The sequence below is a fragment of the Sorex araneus genome, chromosome 1 (genome assembly GCF_027595985.1).
Source record: "Sorex araneus isolate mSorAra2 chromosome 1, mSorAra2.pri, whole genome shotgun sequence".
Taxonomy (NCBI): Eukaryota; Metazoa; Chordata; class Mammalia; order Eulipotyphla; family Soricidae; genus Sorex; species Sorex araneus.
This window is the reverse complement of record NC_073302.1, coordinates 157525175-157543081: the sequence shown is the minus strand read 5'-3', so window position 1 is coordinate 157543081 and position 17907 is coordinate 157525175. Positions and strand designations below refer to the sequence as shown.

General features: G+C 40.3%; 1 protein-coding gene across 1 annotated transcript in view; it reads right to left on the bottom strand.

The window, feature by feature from the left end:
- MSH3 (mutS homolog 3) overlaps positions 1–17907 on the bottom strand; it is a 173184-nt gene that overhangs the window by 128596 nt on the left and 26681 nt on the right. The window contains exon 9 of the mRNA XM_055142873.1: positions 2811–2923. Coding sequence (XP_054998848.1) covers positions 2811–2923 — 113 coding nt within the window. The remainder of the gene's footprint in view (positions 1–2810; positions 2924–17907) is intronic.

The window sequence follows — 17907 nt, the reverse complement described above, 5'->3', positions numbered from 1 at the left end:
AACTCACCTCTTAATATTTTCCTTATTAGTTACTGTTTTCTTTGGGGGGTGGGGGCCACGCCTGATGGTGCTTAGGAATCACTCCTGAGGGTGCTTGGGGGACCACAGGGGATGCCAGGGATCAAACCTGGCTCAGCCACATCTACTGAGTTCCACTCACTGTACTACCTCTCTGGCCCTTATGTTCTTTACTCCCATGACACAGGCTCTTTGTTATTCCTTAAACTTGCCAGGCAGTTAAAATATTCTGGATTACTGATGTCTGCCTGAAAGACTGTTCCTTTCCATGTCCAAATTTCCCCTTTAACTCCTTCAGTCCTTGTTTGTGTCACCTTCTCAGTGAATCCTTTCTTCACCACCCGAATGAAAGTTCCCCTTCCCTGCCTTATTTCCTACACAGCATTTATCACATTTACTTTAGTGGAGGGAGGGACTCCCAGCCATTCTGGAGGTCATTAAGACAATACCTGATGGCACCAATGAGGCTCTAAGGTGCTGGGATCAAACCTGAGGCCTTGGGCCTGCCTGACACTCACTCTAGCTCTCTGAGCTATCTCCCAGATCCAGCACTTAAATCACCTTTAACTGCACTATCTAAAGAACAACAGCAACAAAAAAGATTTTAAAAGAGCACAAATGTACTAATTTAATCATTCTTTCCCCTCCTTGAATTTACACCCTACTTGAGTGTAAACTCCAAGAGGGCAGGAGTTTCTTTTAATCTTTAGTTCCAAGTAATGCCTCACACCTGATAGGTACTCATTAACAAAGTAGTTAAAAGAATAAACCCAGGACCAGAGATATAGTACCAGGGATACTATCCAGAGATAGGATCAGAGAGATATAGAAGAATAAACCCAGGACCAGGGTAGGGTGCTTGCCATGCACGTGATTAGCACATGACCAGGTTTGACTCTGCAAACAGTGATAAATGAGAATATTAGAAGGTGAGTTCTGAGATGCAGAGATAGAAAGCAAACACAGAGAGTCTAATTGATCCTATCTTCCTATTGATGCTTTTTCTTTTCTTTTCAGCTAGTAGTGAAAGCTGAGCAGAGAGCCAGAAGCAAGGCCTAAACACAACCAGTTGTGTAACAAACATCCTTACCCCTTAAAAAAAAAAAAAAAAACACACACACACTATATTCTCTAAACAAACAATTACACATGCATGTTTAGATGTATGTGTAGATTTGGATACTAAATAAACCTTAAGGAAATCTCCCTAATTATAATGGGTACCTCTCAGACAGAGAGAGATGTAAGAGAACAGGGGGCAAGTTTGAGGGGAAGAAGTTTTATTTTTTCCTTTACACATCAATGTGGTGGTGATGGTGGTGGGGGGGGGATAGTTTTTCTAAAACCAAGAGATAGAGAAAAGGGTTATCAAAAAAACTTTGCTATTCTATTGAAAGTTTGATTTTGAAAAGTTTTTTGTTCTTTTCCCCAGGAAACCTGATAAAGATTAAATGCCAGAATGTTAGGAAATAGCACCGTGTGTAGTAAAAATGTCAATAAATCACACCTAAACTGGAGAAGTAATATCTAATTCCAAAAATTTGTAGTTTCCTGAGTAGACGTTTCTTTGAACTTAGTGTGTCCTTTGTAGAGATTCCTATGAGATATATCAGTTCCTATTGGACCCTACAGGGACTGTTAATCCAGGGACAATAAAAGGGACTGCTGAGCGAGAGCAGTTCTTGCACCCCATAATCAAAGTCTCCCTTCTTCACAACCACATTGTGACAACAGGAAGGGGCCATTGGAGGACACCCAAGAGCTCTGCAGACAGTAGAATATGCCATGGGGTCAACTCTTATCAAGAGAAATGTGTAGCCATCAGCACGCGGGACTCTCTGTCTCAGATCATTCTACGTGAATCTGAAGCCAACAGTGGCTCCTGGAAGTCTCATGACTAGATTCTGTTCTTAACTGGGCATTTACGAAACTAATCCCGGGGCTGGAGCGATAGCACAGCGGGTAGGGCGTTCGCCTTGCACGCGGCCGACCCAGGTTCAAATCCCAGCATCCCATATGGTCCCCTGAGCACCGCCAGGAGTAATTCCTGAGTGTAGAACCAGGAGTAACCCCTGAGCATCGCCGGGTGTGACCCAAAAAGCAAAAAAAAAAGAAACTAATCCCCTGGCGGTATCGTGGACTACTGTCTGAAGAGGGTTACCCTCTAAGATTTGATTCAACTTGGTAAAGACCCTGAAAGACTGAGAGGGATAAGAGAGGAAAGCTAACGAGACATTAATAGCACTAAGTGGGGACAGAGTCAAAGAGAGATCAATCAATATATAGTCTAATGGTGAAAACCACACCATTTTATATTAACTGGACTATGAGCAATGAAGAAGTCCAGATCAAATCAGACACTAATACCAGTGTAAATTAGAAGAATAATGGTTGCCTAACATTTTAAAATGTTGTCGTTTATGCTTTGACATTTTTTATTTTGGCAATCAGCCTTGTGAAATGATAGCCTTCCTTCACTGGGGGAATTTATGCAAGCATTCTAGAAAATTACAAGAAAAATAATGAACAATCTAGTAAAAGAAGCAAAAAGCTGGTCAGTAACTCTTTCCACACTGATGAATATGTGAAAATACCAAATCCCTAATGGTTCATAACCACAAAAGGAGACGCAAAATGATGGTTAGTGAGTGTAAAAACCAAAGAACTCTTTCCTTCTTCCAATTATTTCTCAAGAACTTCTTTACCTGCAATAAGTTAAATGTCAAACTTGGACCTTTAGTCAAATCTCAACTAGTTCAATTTGAGGACCTATAGCTAACATGTATATTTACCTTTAAGGTCAACTGCTTCTTTTGCATAAAATTCTGTAACTGCCTGGAACGCATGGCTGTATTCAAAATACATGTTATTCATCCTTTCTACTCGAATTCTGTCATCCCGCACACTGGAAAAAAAAAAGAAATGTCAAAAAAAATTAGTCATAATCTTGAAATATGTGTATTTAGATTTTAGACCCTAAATATGTGTATTTAGATTTTAGCCCCTCCATCTCTGCCAAAAAATGCAACCTTCATTCTCTATTTTCTCCACAGTTAAAAGAAAAAAAGATTTTTTTTTCCCTTTAAAACGTGCCCATTTCATAAAATAAATACATTACTGGCATTTCACAAAACCTAGTACACTGTACTACATATGTGTGTGAAGAGGAGGGCAAGTTAAGAGTCAAGAACTGAAGGGCAGGTTAAGGGTTAACAGCTGAAGTTGCCCTTTGTAACTACTTGACTGCTTTGAAAGATGTCTTCAGGACCTTCCCCTGGGCAGGACTCTGTCACCAAATGGGCCAACAAACTGCCCCGAGGAACTGTAAACAAACATCTGCTCTGAATGGTCAACAAATGTTGAAATTAGCATATTAAGTGAAATAGGTGTGGTTTTCCCTTTTGTATGGTTTTCCTATGGTTTCCTATGGTTTTCCTATTGATCCAATACCTGTGATTTTCTTTGATATGTATGATTCTCCTTTGATTCAATACATGTAATTTCCCCCCAATATATCCCCTTTGATATGTGAGATTTTCATTTGTCAACAAATGTTTAGATATGCAAATTAAGTGACCTATGTGATTCCCTTTGATATGTGAGATTTTCATTTCTCCCCCAGAAGGGTATAAAAACAGCTAGCTTTTTGAGTTCGGGGCCTTCAGTTATGCCACGCTATTGAGGCACAATTGAAGGTCCCAATATAGCTATATTGGCTTAAATAAACCCCATGCATTTGCAGAAAGAGTTGTCTTGGCTTTGTTCTTTTGTCTCTCCGAGCCTCCCCCGGGCAGAGATCTGCCGCCCCTAACATGTGTATGCATATATACATATATACATACATACACATATATGCTACCAAAAAAAAAATCAATAAAATCAAGGCAAGTTCCACTCATATTATCAAATAAAAAAAGGGAATAAAATGGAGTGGCATCATTGAAATTTACATGGAATCTTTACCTGGTTCATTTTTTCCTGAGTTTTTTCTAGTACTCAGACAAAAATTCCTTAAGAGTGTTTCAATAGTTTTAATAATATACATATGTTCATGCAAGTACAGAAACAAAATCCTGTCATTCTTGCTGGGATGTGAATTTCCTTTTACCTTTTCTGCTTCCTTGAATCCACATTTTCCCCTCAATTATGTTCCAACTAAACCCCACGCATCCCAAAACTCTAAGCCTAGCCCCAATTCTAATCAAACCCTATCCATACTAGGCCTCATCTCTAATGCCATATAATAATAAATGTCCAAAGTTTAATTATCTCCATACACATAACTTTTATTTTAAAGAAATAACAAAAGAAAGATTAACACATAAAACCTCCAGAAACCAAACTCTAACAACTCAGAGGTTCTAATCCTATTTTTATAATAAAGCTGACCCTAGAATAAGCATTATCCTAACAATTGGGCCAAAACTTGACAGCCAATTGGCCTTTACTTTTATATTCCTGGAAAACAAAAATTTCCATGAAAACCCTAAACATCTCAAACTCTCAATATAGACCAAATTCTTATCCTAACCCTACCATACAACAGGCCTGATCTGTAGTGATGCCAAAAATGAGCAAATGTCCAAAATTTCAGGATCATCATACACTTACTTCCATTTCTAAGAAATCACACCAAAAAAGGTAATACTGAAAAACTGCTAGAAACCTAACCCAAACTTTGCCTAGGCTAATTCAATTATAATAATAAACCTGACACCAGAATGGGCAAAACCTTCCAACTAGCCCAAACCTAACAATCACCCAATACTTCATTTCTACTTTTATGTTGAATACAAAAATGCTTTTCACTTAAACCTACATATGCCTAACCCTAGCACTAGCCCGAGTTCAACGCTCACCTAACCCCTAGCAGGCCTGATCTCTAGTGATGCCAAAACCTTCACACTTGCAAAGCTTAATAATCTCTCTACATGTAACCCCCATTTTTAAGTATTAACACAAAAAAAGATAACACCTAAAATAATGGTCCCTCGGTGAAATACAACAATCTTCATACTCTTTTCTCTAAGGAAACTTTCTGTAGCATTTTCAGTGATTTTTCATAACAAACAATACAAAATATATTATTCCGGTTCTGTTTTGGTGCAGGGGCTGGAGATCAGAATGGAAACATCTGAAATATGGTGGTAGGAAGGTGTAGTGGTGGTGGGATTGGTGTTTGAATGTTAAATGTAATCAAATACTGTGAAATACTTTATAAAATAAAAAAATTAAAAATAAAATAAAATAAAAATATTCAGAAATATAACCCAAACCTTGATGGAGGCTTGCAAAGCTGTCCCATCTGGGCAGGGAACTCTCAGAAGCTTGCCAGTTTCTCCTAGAGGGAGAAGTAGGCTACAAGATATCTGGGAGCTTGCTTTTAAGTCTCTGGGTGCTGACCATTGGTGGAATTACACACACCTGGGTTCCTCTGCCAGTACCTTCATGCGTGAGGCCTGTCCAAACATGTGGACAAGAGCCTCGAGCATGGCTGTAGCTAGGTTCCGGTAGTCTTCGGCCACCAGGAGCTCTGCTTGGGGTGGGGAGGGAAGATGGAGTCCATCCCTTCCGAGGGACCCCGGGGAAGACAGCCAGGAGTGCGGGCAAGAGACTCTCTGCCACATATATATGCGGGTTGCATGCCACAAACGAGAGCAATGTGAATTCAGCAGAAAGTCAGGGGAAAGAAAAAGCATTTTCACTTTAATGAGGATGATTCACAGGCAAACTGAAAACACTAGTCTATATACTCATAGTCATTGCTGGAAAATGTATCAAGACTAAATACAAATTGTGCAAAGTGAAAATTTAAATCTCCAGGTAGTCTATGTTTCAGCTATTCAGTGAGAGGTGTGCAACTAATTATCTTTTCGCTAAATTAGAGTGTGCCAGGCAAAAATCAGATCAAAACGTATTAAAGACTTCAACATCAGACCTGAATCTGTAAGGTACTGGGAAGAAAATATAGGCAGAACCCTCTTTGACACTGAAGCTAAAGGCATCTGGGGCCAATAGCTTCAGATAGCTTCAGATAGATACAAAGGGTAGGGTGTTTGCCTTGCATGCGGCCAACTTGAGTTCAATCCCAAGCATCCCATATGGTGCCCCAAGCACCGCCAGGAGTAATTCCTGAGTGCAGAGCCAGGAAGGAGTAGCCCCTGAGCATCGTTGGGTATGACTCAAAAAGCAAAAAGAAAAAAAAAAAAAAGAAGCTAAAGGAATCTTTTTTTTTAATTTTATTTTATTGAATCACCATGACAAAAGTTACAAAGCTTTCAGGTTTAAGTCTCAGTCATATAATGATCAAACCCCCATCCTTTCACCAGTGCACCTGTTCCCCCACCAAGAACCCCAACATACCCCCCCTCTCACCGCCCCCGTACCTGAGTGACCAATGATCTTCACTTTATTCTCTTTATACTTTGGATACATTCAATATTTCAACAGATAACTGATTATTATTATTTGGAATTTTCCTCCAACAATCAGAAGCTAAAGGAATCTTTAAAGATGAAACACCAGTTACAAACAAGTGGAAGCAAAGATAAACAAATGGAACTACATTAAGCTAAGAAGATGGGGTGTGAGTTTCCCTCCTTGCCACAACTGAGATCCTAGCAGCTGAAAACCTCCATAACTCAAGCACTGCCATGCTCACAAAAGCCTCAACCATGAGTGAATCTGCTGAAAAGCACAGGTGTGAGGGACTTGTGACTAAATCTCCAGGCTCGCAGAGTCGGGTATGAGCGACCTCCGGCCATCTCCCTGTGCTTCCGGTAGCCTGGCAGTCACACCCAGGAACTGACTCTGACACAATTTAAGCTAATTATCAGCCATGATCCAGAGACTCAAAAAATAAATCTCGAAAGAGAGCAACACAGAACAATACGCCACAGAGATGCCTCCAGACCTCAAAGTCACCATCCAGTTTAAAAAATAAATTAATTAATTAACCTCTTCTGTAATGAGAAGAAAGAGAGGGACAGACACAGAAAGACTGCACTCATTTCTGGAATATAAAGTAACAGAATGGGAGACTTACCCCCAAGGATAGTAGAGATAAGGACCAGTAGGTTTGCTCCATGGCTTGGAAGCCAGCCTCACATGCTGGGAGAAAAGGCAGCTCAGATAGAGAAAGGACCACCAAGTAAAGAGTGCTTGGAGGGTCCATTTGGGATGGGAGATGCATGCTGAGAGTAGACCATAGACCGAACATGATGGCCTCTTAATACCTATATTTCAAGCCATAATACCCAAAAGGAGAGAGAGAGTTAAAAGAAATGTGCCTGCCACAGAGGCAGGGGGTTCGGGGGAGGAGAATGGGGTGAGAGTTGTGGGAGAGATACTGGGAACATTGGTGGTGGGAAATGGGCACTGGTGGACGGATGGGTACTTGATCACTGTATGACTGAAACGTAAGCACAAAAGTTTGTAAGTCTTTAACTATATCACATGGTGATTCATTAAAAAAATAAAATTAAGAAAAATTAACCTCTCTGTATAACCATATTTAAAATTTTAGAACTCCTGAAGCACGCGGCCACATTTGCAGCTGCGTAACATTTCATATGTTGGTTATCTCTTATACAAGGGTTTACTGGCTCCAGGGTGAGATACAACAATCTTCACACATTTTCCTCTAAGGAAACTTTTTTTTAGATCATTATTAGTGGATTATCCATGTCAAGCAATAAAGGATAAATTATTTAAGTCTGCTTTTGGGGCATGGTTTGGGGATTGGGTGGAAACATCCAAAATATGGTGTGGGTAGGTCTCATGGTGGTGGGACTGGTGTTGGAATATTAAATGTAATAAATCATCGTGAACAACTTAAAAGAATAAATTTTTGAAAGTAAAAAATAAAAATATAAAAATTATGGAGCAGTTTCATGTGTGTAAAAAGTAAAGATCATTAAAATACAGATCACTTTAAAAATCTGTATGAGAATCAAGCTGCACAATGTAAGAACAGCCTAAGAACTGTAGAAAAATAAATCACTGCCACTGTATCACTGTCATCCCACTGCTCATCAATTTGCTCTAGCGGGCACTAGTAATGTCTCCATTGTAAGACTTGTTACTGTTTTTGGCATATCAAATAAATAGAAAAATAAATAATGAATGAAAAATAAGAGCTAAAATTTAATATGCTGCAAGCACTCTCACAGCTCATCACATTACTTATTCTTTTAATCACTATCACTGTCACTATCATCCCATTGCTCATCTATTTGTTCGAGCGGGTACCAGTAACGTCTCTCATTGCGAGACTTATTGCTACTGTTTTTGGCATATCTAATACGCCACATGTTCGATTCTTTTAATGTTTACCATAATTTCATGAGATCCCTTTATTATTATAAAAACTGTTTTTGAATAAAGAAACTTGAGCCAAAGAAAGATGAAGGCCCATAACTTGTAGTGAGGAGTCAGGATTCCAACAGACTGTCTCACTGTGCTCAAGCCCCCCTTCTGGGCTTGGCATGGTTCGAGCACGGCAGCTCAACTGGTGGAGCCAGAGTTGAGAGTGAGAGACAACACACCAAATGAGAGCAAGTGGGCCAGACTTCTGGCCTCGGGTAAATGCTACCTTACACAAGCTGTGTGTCTGCAAATCAAGCTTTTCATAAAACATATCACTTAAGGACGAGGGAGACACAATGGTGGGTAAGGGACTTGCCTTGCAAGTGGCCAATCCAGGTTTAATCCTTGGCATAAATTACGTGCCAAGTATTGCTAATGTGACCGCAAAGCACAGAGCTGGGAGTAAGCCCTGAGCACAGCTGAGTATGGAAAACATGGGCGGAAAAGTCACTTCAACCTTTTTGCACAAGTTGTTATTTAAATGCCTCATCAAATTAAATATTTTAAATATTTTAAAGTCTGCAAGCAAAAAATCTATTTGTCAGAAAAAAAATCACCTCCTTATTTATCTTGGTTTTGTATCATGGTATCATATTTTACATACCAACATATGGTTTTTTACATACAAGAAGTGCTTAGCATGCAAAAAGACCTGGGAGCCATCAGTTTAGCCAAGAGTATCTGAGAAAAATCAAAGCTACCTAAGTCACAAAAAGAATTCTGGAAAAAAAATTGTAATTACTAAGTACTTGGAGTAAAGGCACCATCCTAGAAGAAAAGCTTAAGTTTTCTACTCTGGAGGATAAAAGAAAGTCACCCACAAACACTTCACATCAACACAGCCCCAAAGGACTAATGAATTCTACCACTGTCTCTACATTTAGACAGTATTTAACTCTGGAAATACGCTTCTAAAAAAAAAATCATTCTTTTATAGCTATGTATTTGCAGAGCATTATAATATACCAGCACTTTGACAAAGGTAGTATTTTAGTATATAAGATAATGACAGGAATGAATAAAATACATCCCTAAAGCAAAATCTTTCCACTGTTGATCCAGAGGGAAAGATAAGAGTGGAAGGAAATAGAAGGAAATACAGAGTCAGGAATCCAGATGGAAGCTTCTCTCTCCTAGTAGCAGGTATTCCAGTGTGCACAGGACATTGAAACGGACCTAAAGAAGCCCCTTTCTCTGCAGTCCCAGGAACCTGACAGAATGTGGTGAGAGGCTAAGCTCTGTCTCTGCAGCAGCAAGTAGGTGGGAAGGAGGCAGAATATGACAATCAACCTACGGGTCAGGCTGTTCCCACTGTTCTCTGGAAGGTAGAAGAAATAGGATCTCATTTTGCATAGGTGGGCAATCTCTTGTCTTGCTCATCATCCATAAGTAAACTCTGTGACATCTGGGGGTTGATAGCTCAAGAGTTATATAAAAGACAGTAAAGTATACTCACCCATAAGGTAATTCATACATAAGTGATACCCTGACTTAGCAAGTAGAAACGGTTCAGAGTTAAAAAGGGCAAGAAACTGCGGCTGAGACTGAGAAGACATCCAAAGGGATGGAATGCATACCTGGCATGCTCAAGACCCTAAATTCAACTCCTGGCACCTCATAGTCCCTGGAGCACTGCTCTATATAGTCCAGTGGGCCCGCCCGCCAGCACAACAAAAGAAACACATCTGATATCATCACTGAATGACCACACATACGGACAGCATGGTGCTCTCTATTACTGCTGTAATGAATTACTAACTTAACGGCTTAAAACAAAACACATCTATTACCTTACAGTGCACGGAAGGAACCATGAGCGACCAAGAGCCGTCTACACAGATGATGCGGACTACCCATGCCTGTTTGCTCATTTATAAAAATGTGTCACGAGTTATTTTATGCTACCATATAAAGAATAGCATAAGGCTGTTGTCATGACTATCACAAGAGTTAATATGACTAATGGCCATAAAATATACCTGAGACATGAGATTCAGTAATTATTTTTTACAAATTTTTTATCATTTTTTTTAAACTTTACTCTCATTGTGAAATGTCTTTTCCAACCTGTGACTTTAAGTGTGAATTATTCTTCTAAGCCATCTCTTACATGAAGCTTCCTCACATTCTACAAAACTTTAGGGGTTAGAACAAGGATATAAGAGATAAGGCACTTTCTTGCAAGTGCTTTCGACCCTGGTTGGATTCCCCAGCACCACATATGGTCACTGAACTCTGCCAGGAGCTTCTCCTGAGCACACAGCCAGGAAGTCTCTGAGCACTGCTGGATGTGGCCCCAAAACCAAAAATAAATAAACACATACAAAGTTTAATACAGTGACTACTAATGTACATGGCTACCAAGCACTTGAAACACGGCTAATCAAAATTGAGATGTGAGTTAAGTAAAAGTTGCATACTGAATTCTGAAAGAAGGTAAAGAATAAAGAAAATCAAATTGCAAGCTTAAACAATACATGGAATTAAACAAAATATATTTTGCTACAGGCAGAATTAAATAAAATTTAAGATGAAAGTCCATTCACCTGTCACCTTTTACTTTCCGCCGTGGCTACCAGTAAATTTTACTAACATTTGTGCATCACATTTTGTCTCTACTGAGTAGTGCAATTCTCAACAAAATTACTCTCTCCCTCTCATGGTCTCTCTCAAAATTTAATTTGCTTTCCTATAACACACTTGATCAGTCTGTTTTGTACTTAGATTTGTTTACAGGTTGGCTCTTCAAATCGATTGGTAGCCAGCCCTTAATGGAAAAAGGTCATGGATCTTCTCAACTCAATAAGATCCATACTAATTGGACAGCAAGTTTTTGCAAAGGTAAAAGGAAAGGGAGATATATTTCAGCTACTGTGTTATCTGTATACACTGTTTGCTTTACTGTCAGCCAGAATGACCAGGCAATTTGTCTATCTTGTAGAAATTTCTCCTTGGTTAAAAACGGAACTGGAATGTATTGCAAATGGAAAAAATAATGTTTCATAAAACTTTACTTAATTATATACACTACATGTATCCAACTTTAAATCATTTATTTGCTTTTTTTTTTTTTTTTGCTTTTTGGGTCACACCCAGCGATGCTCAGGGGTTACTCCTGGCTTTGCACTCAGGAATTACTCCTGGCGGTGCTTGGGGGACCATATGGGATGCCGGGGATCGAACCCGGATCAGCCACGTGCAAGGCAAACGCCCTACCTGCTGTGCTATCGCTCCGGCCCCTATTTGCTTTGTTTTAATTTGCTTTTCTGATGCTGTAACTTCGACCCATGAAACTGTTTTCATGACCTGTGACTACAATTCAAAACAGACAGCCTTCACGGGAAAGGTGCCTATCTTACTGGTTAAACACAGACCATGTGAGGGGGCAGAAGATGGTACAGGAGTTAAGGCCACTGCCACGCATGCAGTGGAACCCAGCTCAACACCTGGAACAACATCTGGTCCCCAGAGTACCACGAGGGGTCACTTCTGAGCAGAGTCAGGAGTAAGTTCTGCATCCATCAGGTGGGACCCAAAAATAAACAAAATGGCATATGGTACTTAGCACTCCCCTGATCTCACCAACCCTGCCAGGTAAGGCCATCCATGTGGTATGGACAAGGTCCCACATGATCATCAGACAAAGCATTCAGACCCATAAACACACGTAATCTTCCATCAGTCTTCCTAACAGGCTTCTGGTCAATACAATATACCCACATGATATACTCAGAATCCATGTCCACTCCACAAGAGCCAAGATCCACAACTGACCAGGAAGAGCCTATGGCTGGTGAGAAACAAAGACAGAAAGACAAAAAGAGGCAGTGACAGGACTAAGGGAGAGTTCTAGAAACTACCTGTGGTTTCTCAGGGTACAGAAATACTCTCAGGGCTGGAGCGATAGCACAGCGGGTAGGACGTTTGCCTTGCAGGCAGCCAACCCAAGTTCGATTCCCAGCATCCCATATGGTCCCCAGAGCACCACCAGGAGTGGCTCCTGATTGCATGAGCCAGAAGTGACCCCTGTGCATTGCCGGGTGTGACCCAAGAAAAGGAAAAAAAAAAATACTCACAAGCCAACCTAAGGAAACATCATCAAGCTCAGTGTCCTATACACTAATTTAAATAAGTCAGACACCAGACCAGTATTTTTCTTAAAGAAGGGAAGAAAGGAAAGGAGAGAAAAGATAGAATAAGGACACAGGAAGGAAGAAAAACAGTAGAGGGCCAGAATGATAGTACCAAGGATAAAGTCTTCCACATGACTGACCCAGGTTCATTCCCTGATGTGGCTGATCCAGGTTCAATTCCAGGATCCCAGATGGTCCCCTGAGCACTGAGAGCAGAACCAGGAGTAAACCCGGACCATTACCAGTACGGCCCCCAAAAAACAACAAATGAAAAACGGTACCAAGAAAAAACACACCAGGACTTTACAGATTTCACTGCTCTAACGATCAACATTTGGGCTAGTGTTAAAAATAAGTCTCAAAATAAAGGTGAAGAGAAAGAGGGGGCTGAAATTCCTGGCCTGAATAAGACAGATAAGAGGAAATTAGTAAGTAACTCTCCACAGCAGCAAGGTTTGACAGAAAGGAGCCCCTGAAAGACAAATAGCTGAGCTAATATTCACAAAGGCTCAGAGATCAATAAGTCCCAAGTGTACTGCACCAAGGTTGCCTCAAGTTTATGACTTCAGGAGAATAGCAAAATGAAGCTTTCTTTTTTTTAAATCATGATTAATTTTTTTTATTGAATCACCATGAGATATGTTACAAGCTTTGATGTTTGAGTTTCAATCATAAAATAATCAAACACCCATCCCTGCACTAGTGCACATTCTCCACCACCAATGTCCCTAGTATGCCCCCGCTTTCCAACCCGGCCACTGCCTTTATGGCAGATAATTTCCCCCATACTCTCTCTCTGCTTTGGGGCATTATGGTTTGCAATACAGATACTGAGAAGTTATCACATTTGGTCCTTTACTTTCAGTACACATCTCCCATCCTGAATGATTCCTCCAACCATCATTGTCTTAGTGTCCCCTTCTCTATTCCAGCTGCCTTCTCACCCAGTTCATGAGGCAGGCTTCCAACTGTGGGGCAATATTCCCAGCCCTTGTGTCTACTGTCCTTGGGTGTCAGTCTCATATTATGTTATTTTATATTCCACAAATGAGTGCAGTCATTCTATGTCTGTCCCTCTCATTCTAGTTCATTTCACTTAGCATGTTACTCTCCATGTTCATCCACTTATAAGCAAATTTCATTACTTCATCTCTCTTAACAGCTGCATAGTATTCCATTTCTTTAACCAGTTGTCTGTTCTCAGGCATTCAGGTTGTTTCCAGATTCTGGCTATTGTGAACAGTTCTGCAATGAACATACAGGTGCAGATGTCATTTCTACTGTGCTTTTTTGCATCCTCAGGATATATTCCCAGAAGTATTGCTGGGTCATAAGGAAGCTCAATTTCTAGTTTTTGAAGGAAGCTTTTCTAGCAGGGGAGTAGGGAAATCTTACTTTGAGCCACAAAGAGAAAAAGGGGGAAAGTACTAAAAGAGGTGATGAGGACAGGTCAACGAAGGAGACTGGGGGCGGGGGCCTCACAAGGCAGTGCTCTGGGCAATTACTTCTAGCTCAGTTCTCTGAGGTTGTTCCCAGTAGAGCTGCATCGGGAACCAAGCAGTGCCAAGAATCTAAGTAGGGTCAGTAGAGTGCAAGGCAAGTGCCTTAACTCCTGTACTCTATCTCCCTGGCCCTATGACAGAGATGTGTATGTTTTATATTTTATACTGCTTTGAAGTTATATCATAATGGCAACAGAAACCTTTTCCTTAAGTAATGAAACCTTCTACTTAACTACCTAGATGATTTTTTCACTTCAGAATAAATCTTTTCTAATAAGAAGACTCCATGTAATTAAATCTTCAACTCCACATGAACAGGTATGTTTGCAAAAATCAGGTAGGATTAGGAAAACCATTCTACAACTCAAACAATTGCCGTGGAAGACCTCTGTAGCAAGCACTAAGATCATTCCCCCTGGGCCCCTCAAACACCCTTTATTTCTATTCAACTACTATGAATATACCTATTGCATTTGTTCTTCTCGGAGATATATTCCTAAGGAGTTACACTCAATGAAATGCATAAAGGAGATCATTATTCAGGTAAATTCTATAAAAGACACTCATCACACTTAACATGTTTTAAAATTTTAATTTTCATAAATATAAATTAGGCATACCCATTAAAAGCACTAGCCAGATATATAAAAGCTATCAATATTAAGAAAGCTACTGAAAACAATGGCCATGCTACCAGGGCAGGAAAAACAATCTTTTAAAGGAAATTATGATGAAACAGATTTCTATTACTTAAGAAGACATCTTCTTTAGGGGCCAGAAAGACAATACAGTGGGTAGGGTGATGCTGGACTGGAGCAATAGCACAGCGGGTTGGGCATTTGCCTTGCACACGGCCGATCCAGGTTCAATTCCTCCATCCCTCTCAGAGAGCCCAGCAAGCTACCAAGAGTATCCCGCCCACACGGCAGACTGGCAAGCTACCCGTGGTGTATTCGATATGCCAAAAACAGTAACAAGTCTCACAATGGAGACGTTACTGGTGCCCGCTCGAGCAAATCGATGAATCAAAGGGACGACAGTATTACAGTGCTAAAGAGTGATGCTGTGCATGCAGCCAACCCAGGCTGAATCATTGGCATCCCATCAATATATTGCTGAATGCAAAGCCAGAAGTAACTCCTGAGCACTGCCAGGTGTGGCCAGAAAAAGATATACTTTAACAGGTGTGGCTAAAAATAAATAAATAAATAATCCTCTTTAAATGTCTTACCAGAGACATTTTTCTACTGTGTGAGATTTCTGCTAGTAAACCCATTACCATCTCTACTAGTCAATATTCTAAAAAACAGTGAGATGGTTATATTATAATGAAAAAGAAGTCAATAATTCTATTTCCTACTCTAGAAACAAGGTATGAAGAAGACGGAAAAGATACAAAAGACAGAGAGAATGACTCTCTGAATGCCACTGTAGAAAAGGTTTCAAGGCTCTTAAATGAGGTTGGGACCTAGTTACCATCAGTAGTAATCTTTAAAAACTACTTAACTCTTTGTCCAGAAGAGTTTAGTTATGCAGATTCCATTACTATTTATGGTAAGGAGGTGGGGGCGACGGGCAAACAGGTCCTGTGCTCAATTCCTTGCACAACATGGTACCCCAAGCACCACTGGCCCTGGTGATTTGGGTGGCCCTGATGGCTTTTAGCACTGTTAACCTGAGCAGCACTGAGCCCCATATAGCCAGAAGCTGTCCAAGCCCCTTGAGAAGAGCTTAGGAGAACACTTCCCTGCACAAAAACAGAAAGAAGTATTACTATAGGAACATCCCTGGCCTCAAATTACCAATTATAATCTTTAGGTCCCAAGTGCTACAGCAAAATGAGTGCAACCCCTGGCACAATGCGACCAGGTATGTGAAACCTAAAACTGCATCAACACAAAATTTATTTTACTTTTTTTTAAATATTTAATTAAAAATTTTATTGAAAAGAATTTTAAAGAATAACTGAACACATAATAACATGAAACCAAGAGGATGGATCAGTAAGGCCTGAACCTATGGGTAAGGCACTTGCCTTGTATACAGCCAACCTGGGTTCTATTTCTGGTACCCCATATGGTTCCCTAAAGCTGCTTGTAGTGATCCCTGAGCACCAAACCGGGGTAAGTCCTGAGTACTGCTCAGTGTAGTTCAAAAAAATGAACCAAAGCAAAATAAGACAAAAATCCCAAAGATAGAAAAGGTTTTATATATTTTTAAGATTTTAGTCTGAGTCTTTGGAACTGATTCTTACCTATCTTGTTTCTATTTCACTTATAGGAATATGTCAAGAGAAATACAGGTAAAGCAATGATTTTTAAGTACTTTATTAGCTGCAGTTGAGATCAGTTTAGTAGGTTGGAGAGAGAGTATAGAGGGCAAGCCACTTGCCTGGTAAGTGGATGACTTGGGTTCAACCCCCAGCACCACATTTCATTCCTTAATACTGAGAGGTTAGTTAAATAGTAAGTATTAGTTAATATTTGCTATTTCTCAAAGAAGCTAGTTTTTGAAGTCAGTTGAACAGAACAGGTGATGCTCAGTTTTGCATTTAGAGAAGTCAAACCATCCTAGGCACAGACATAGTCAAGGAAGGCATTGTGAGGGAGGTGGTGGCCTAGCCTGGGTATGTTTGCAAGTGTGGAATATTTTGTTGTTGTTCTAGGGATCAAAAACTGAACTCCACACAAGTAAGGTAAGTGCTCTACTGCTGACCTATGTCCATGGTGTAGGCTGGGATTTTTTTTTTTTTTTTTTTTTTTTTTTTGCTTTTTGGGTCACACCTGGTGATGTACAGGGGTTACTCCTGGCTCTGCACTCAGGAATTACTCCTGGCAATGCTTGGGGGACCATATAGGATGCTGGGAATCGAACCCGGGTCGGCTGCATGCAAGGTAAACGCCCTACCCGCTGTGCTATTGCTCCAGCTCCATAGGCTGGGAAATTTTTTAATTGAGTTGTGTGAAAATTTTAAATTGTGTTTGTGTGAAAATAATATGAACTTCGTGGGATACAGGTTGGAAATACTGAAGGGGGTGTAAAGATGGAGGGGTGACTTTTTTGATTACAGGGAAGACAGAGGGAAACTTTCATGTTGAGAATTGGGGAAGAAATGGTTGAAGATATTAAAATTAACAAAAAGGGTGTGTGTTCCTATTAGAAGGCAGAGAGGCCTGGAGACATCTGAGAATATTTTTAAAACACAAGTACGGGCAGAAAATCCTGTTATTATTCCATAGTGAATTCACAACCTAAATGAACAAAAAATAATATAAAAAGTTTTACTGCCCCATGCCAGAATACTGTTGTGAGGTGAAATTATAATACCTTCTTAGGAAGTTTCTCCTTATTACAAAACCAGAACTGAAATATTTCAGTTAAAAATCAAGTGTACTTGCAGACAATGCAAAACTCAGGGAATTTTGAGACTTGAGAGAAGGGTGCAAATCTGCGTGGCATCCTAGAGAGCAGATAAGAGAAAGTTTGGAGGGAGGTGGAAGAGGGCATTCGGCCCCCACAGGCAGTCACCATACATCTGGTTTGCTTACCCAATAGGTGTCTAAGTGACTCATAAACATCTCTTACTTTGTGGTTAAATATTTACCTAAGATGTATTAAAGTTCTATAATTAGTGCATCAAATCTATGATTTCATATGTTTTTGTAGCATAGAAATATTAAGCTGCTAGTTGAATTATTAGACCTCTGGAACCCAGCCACAGCCATGTTCAAGCCCACTCTCCACACATTCAGATAAGTCTCATGCATGAAGGAACCGGCAGAGGAATCCAGGTGTGCGGGACCTGGGGCCGAGATCTCCAAACCTGATTGGGACTGGGCCTCTTCCACCCAGATCCCCCGTTTTCTAGTAGCTAGGCAGTCACACCC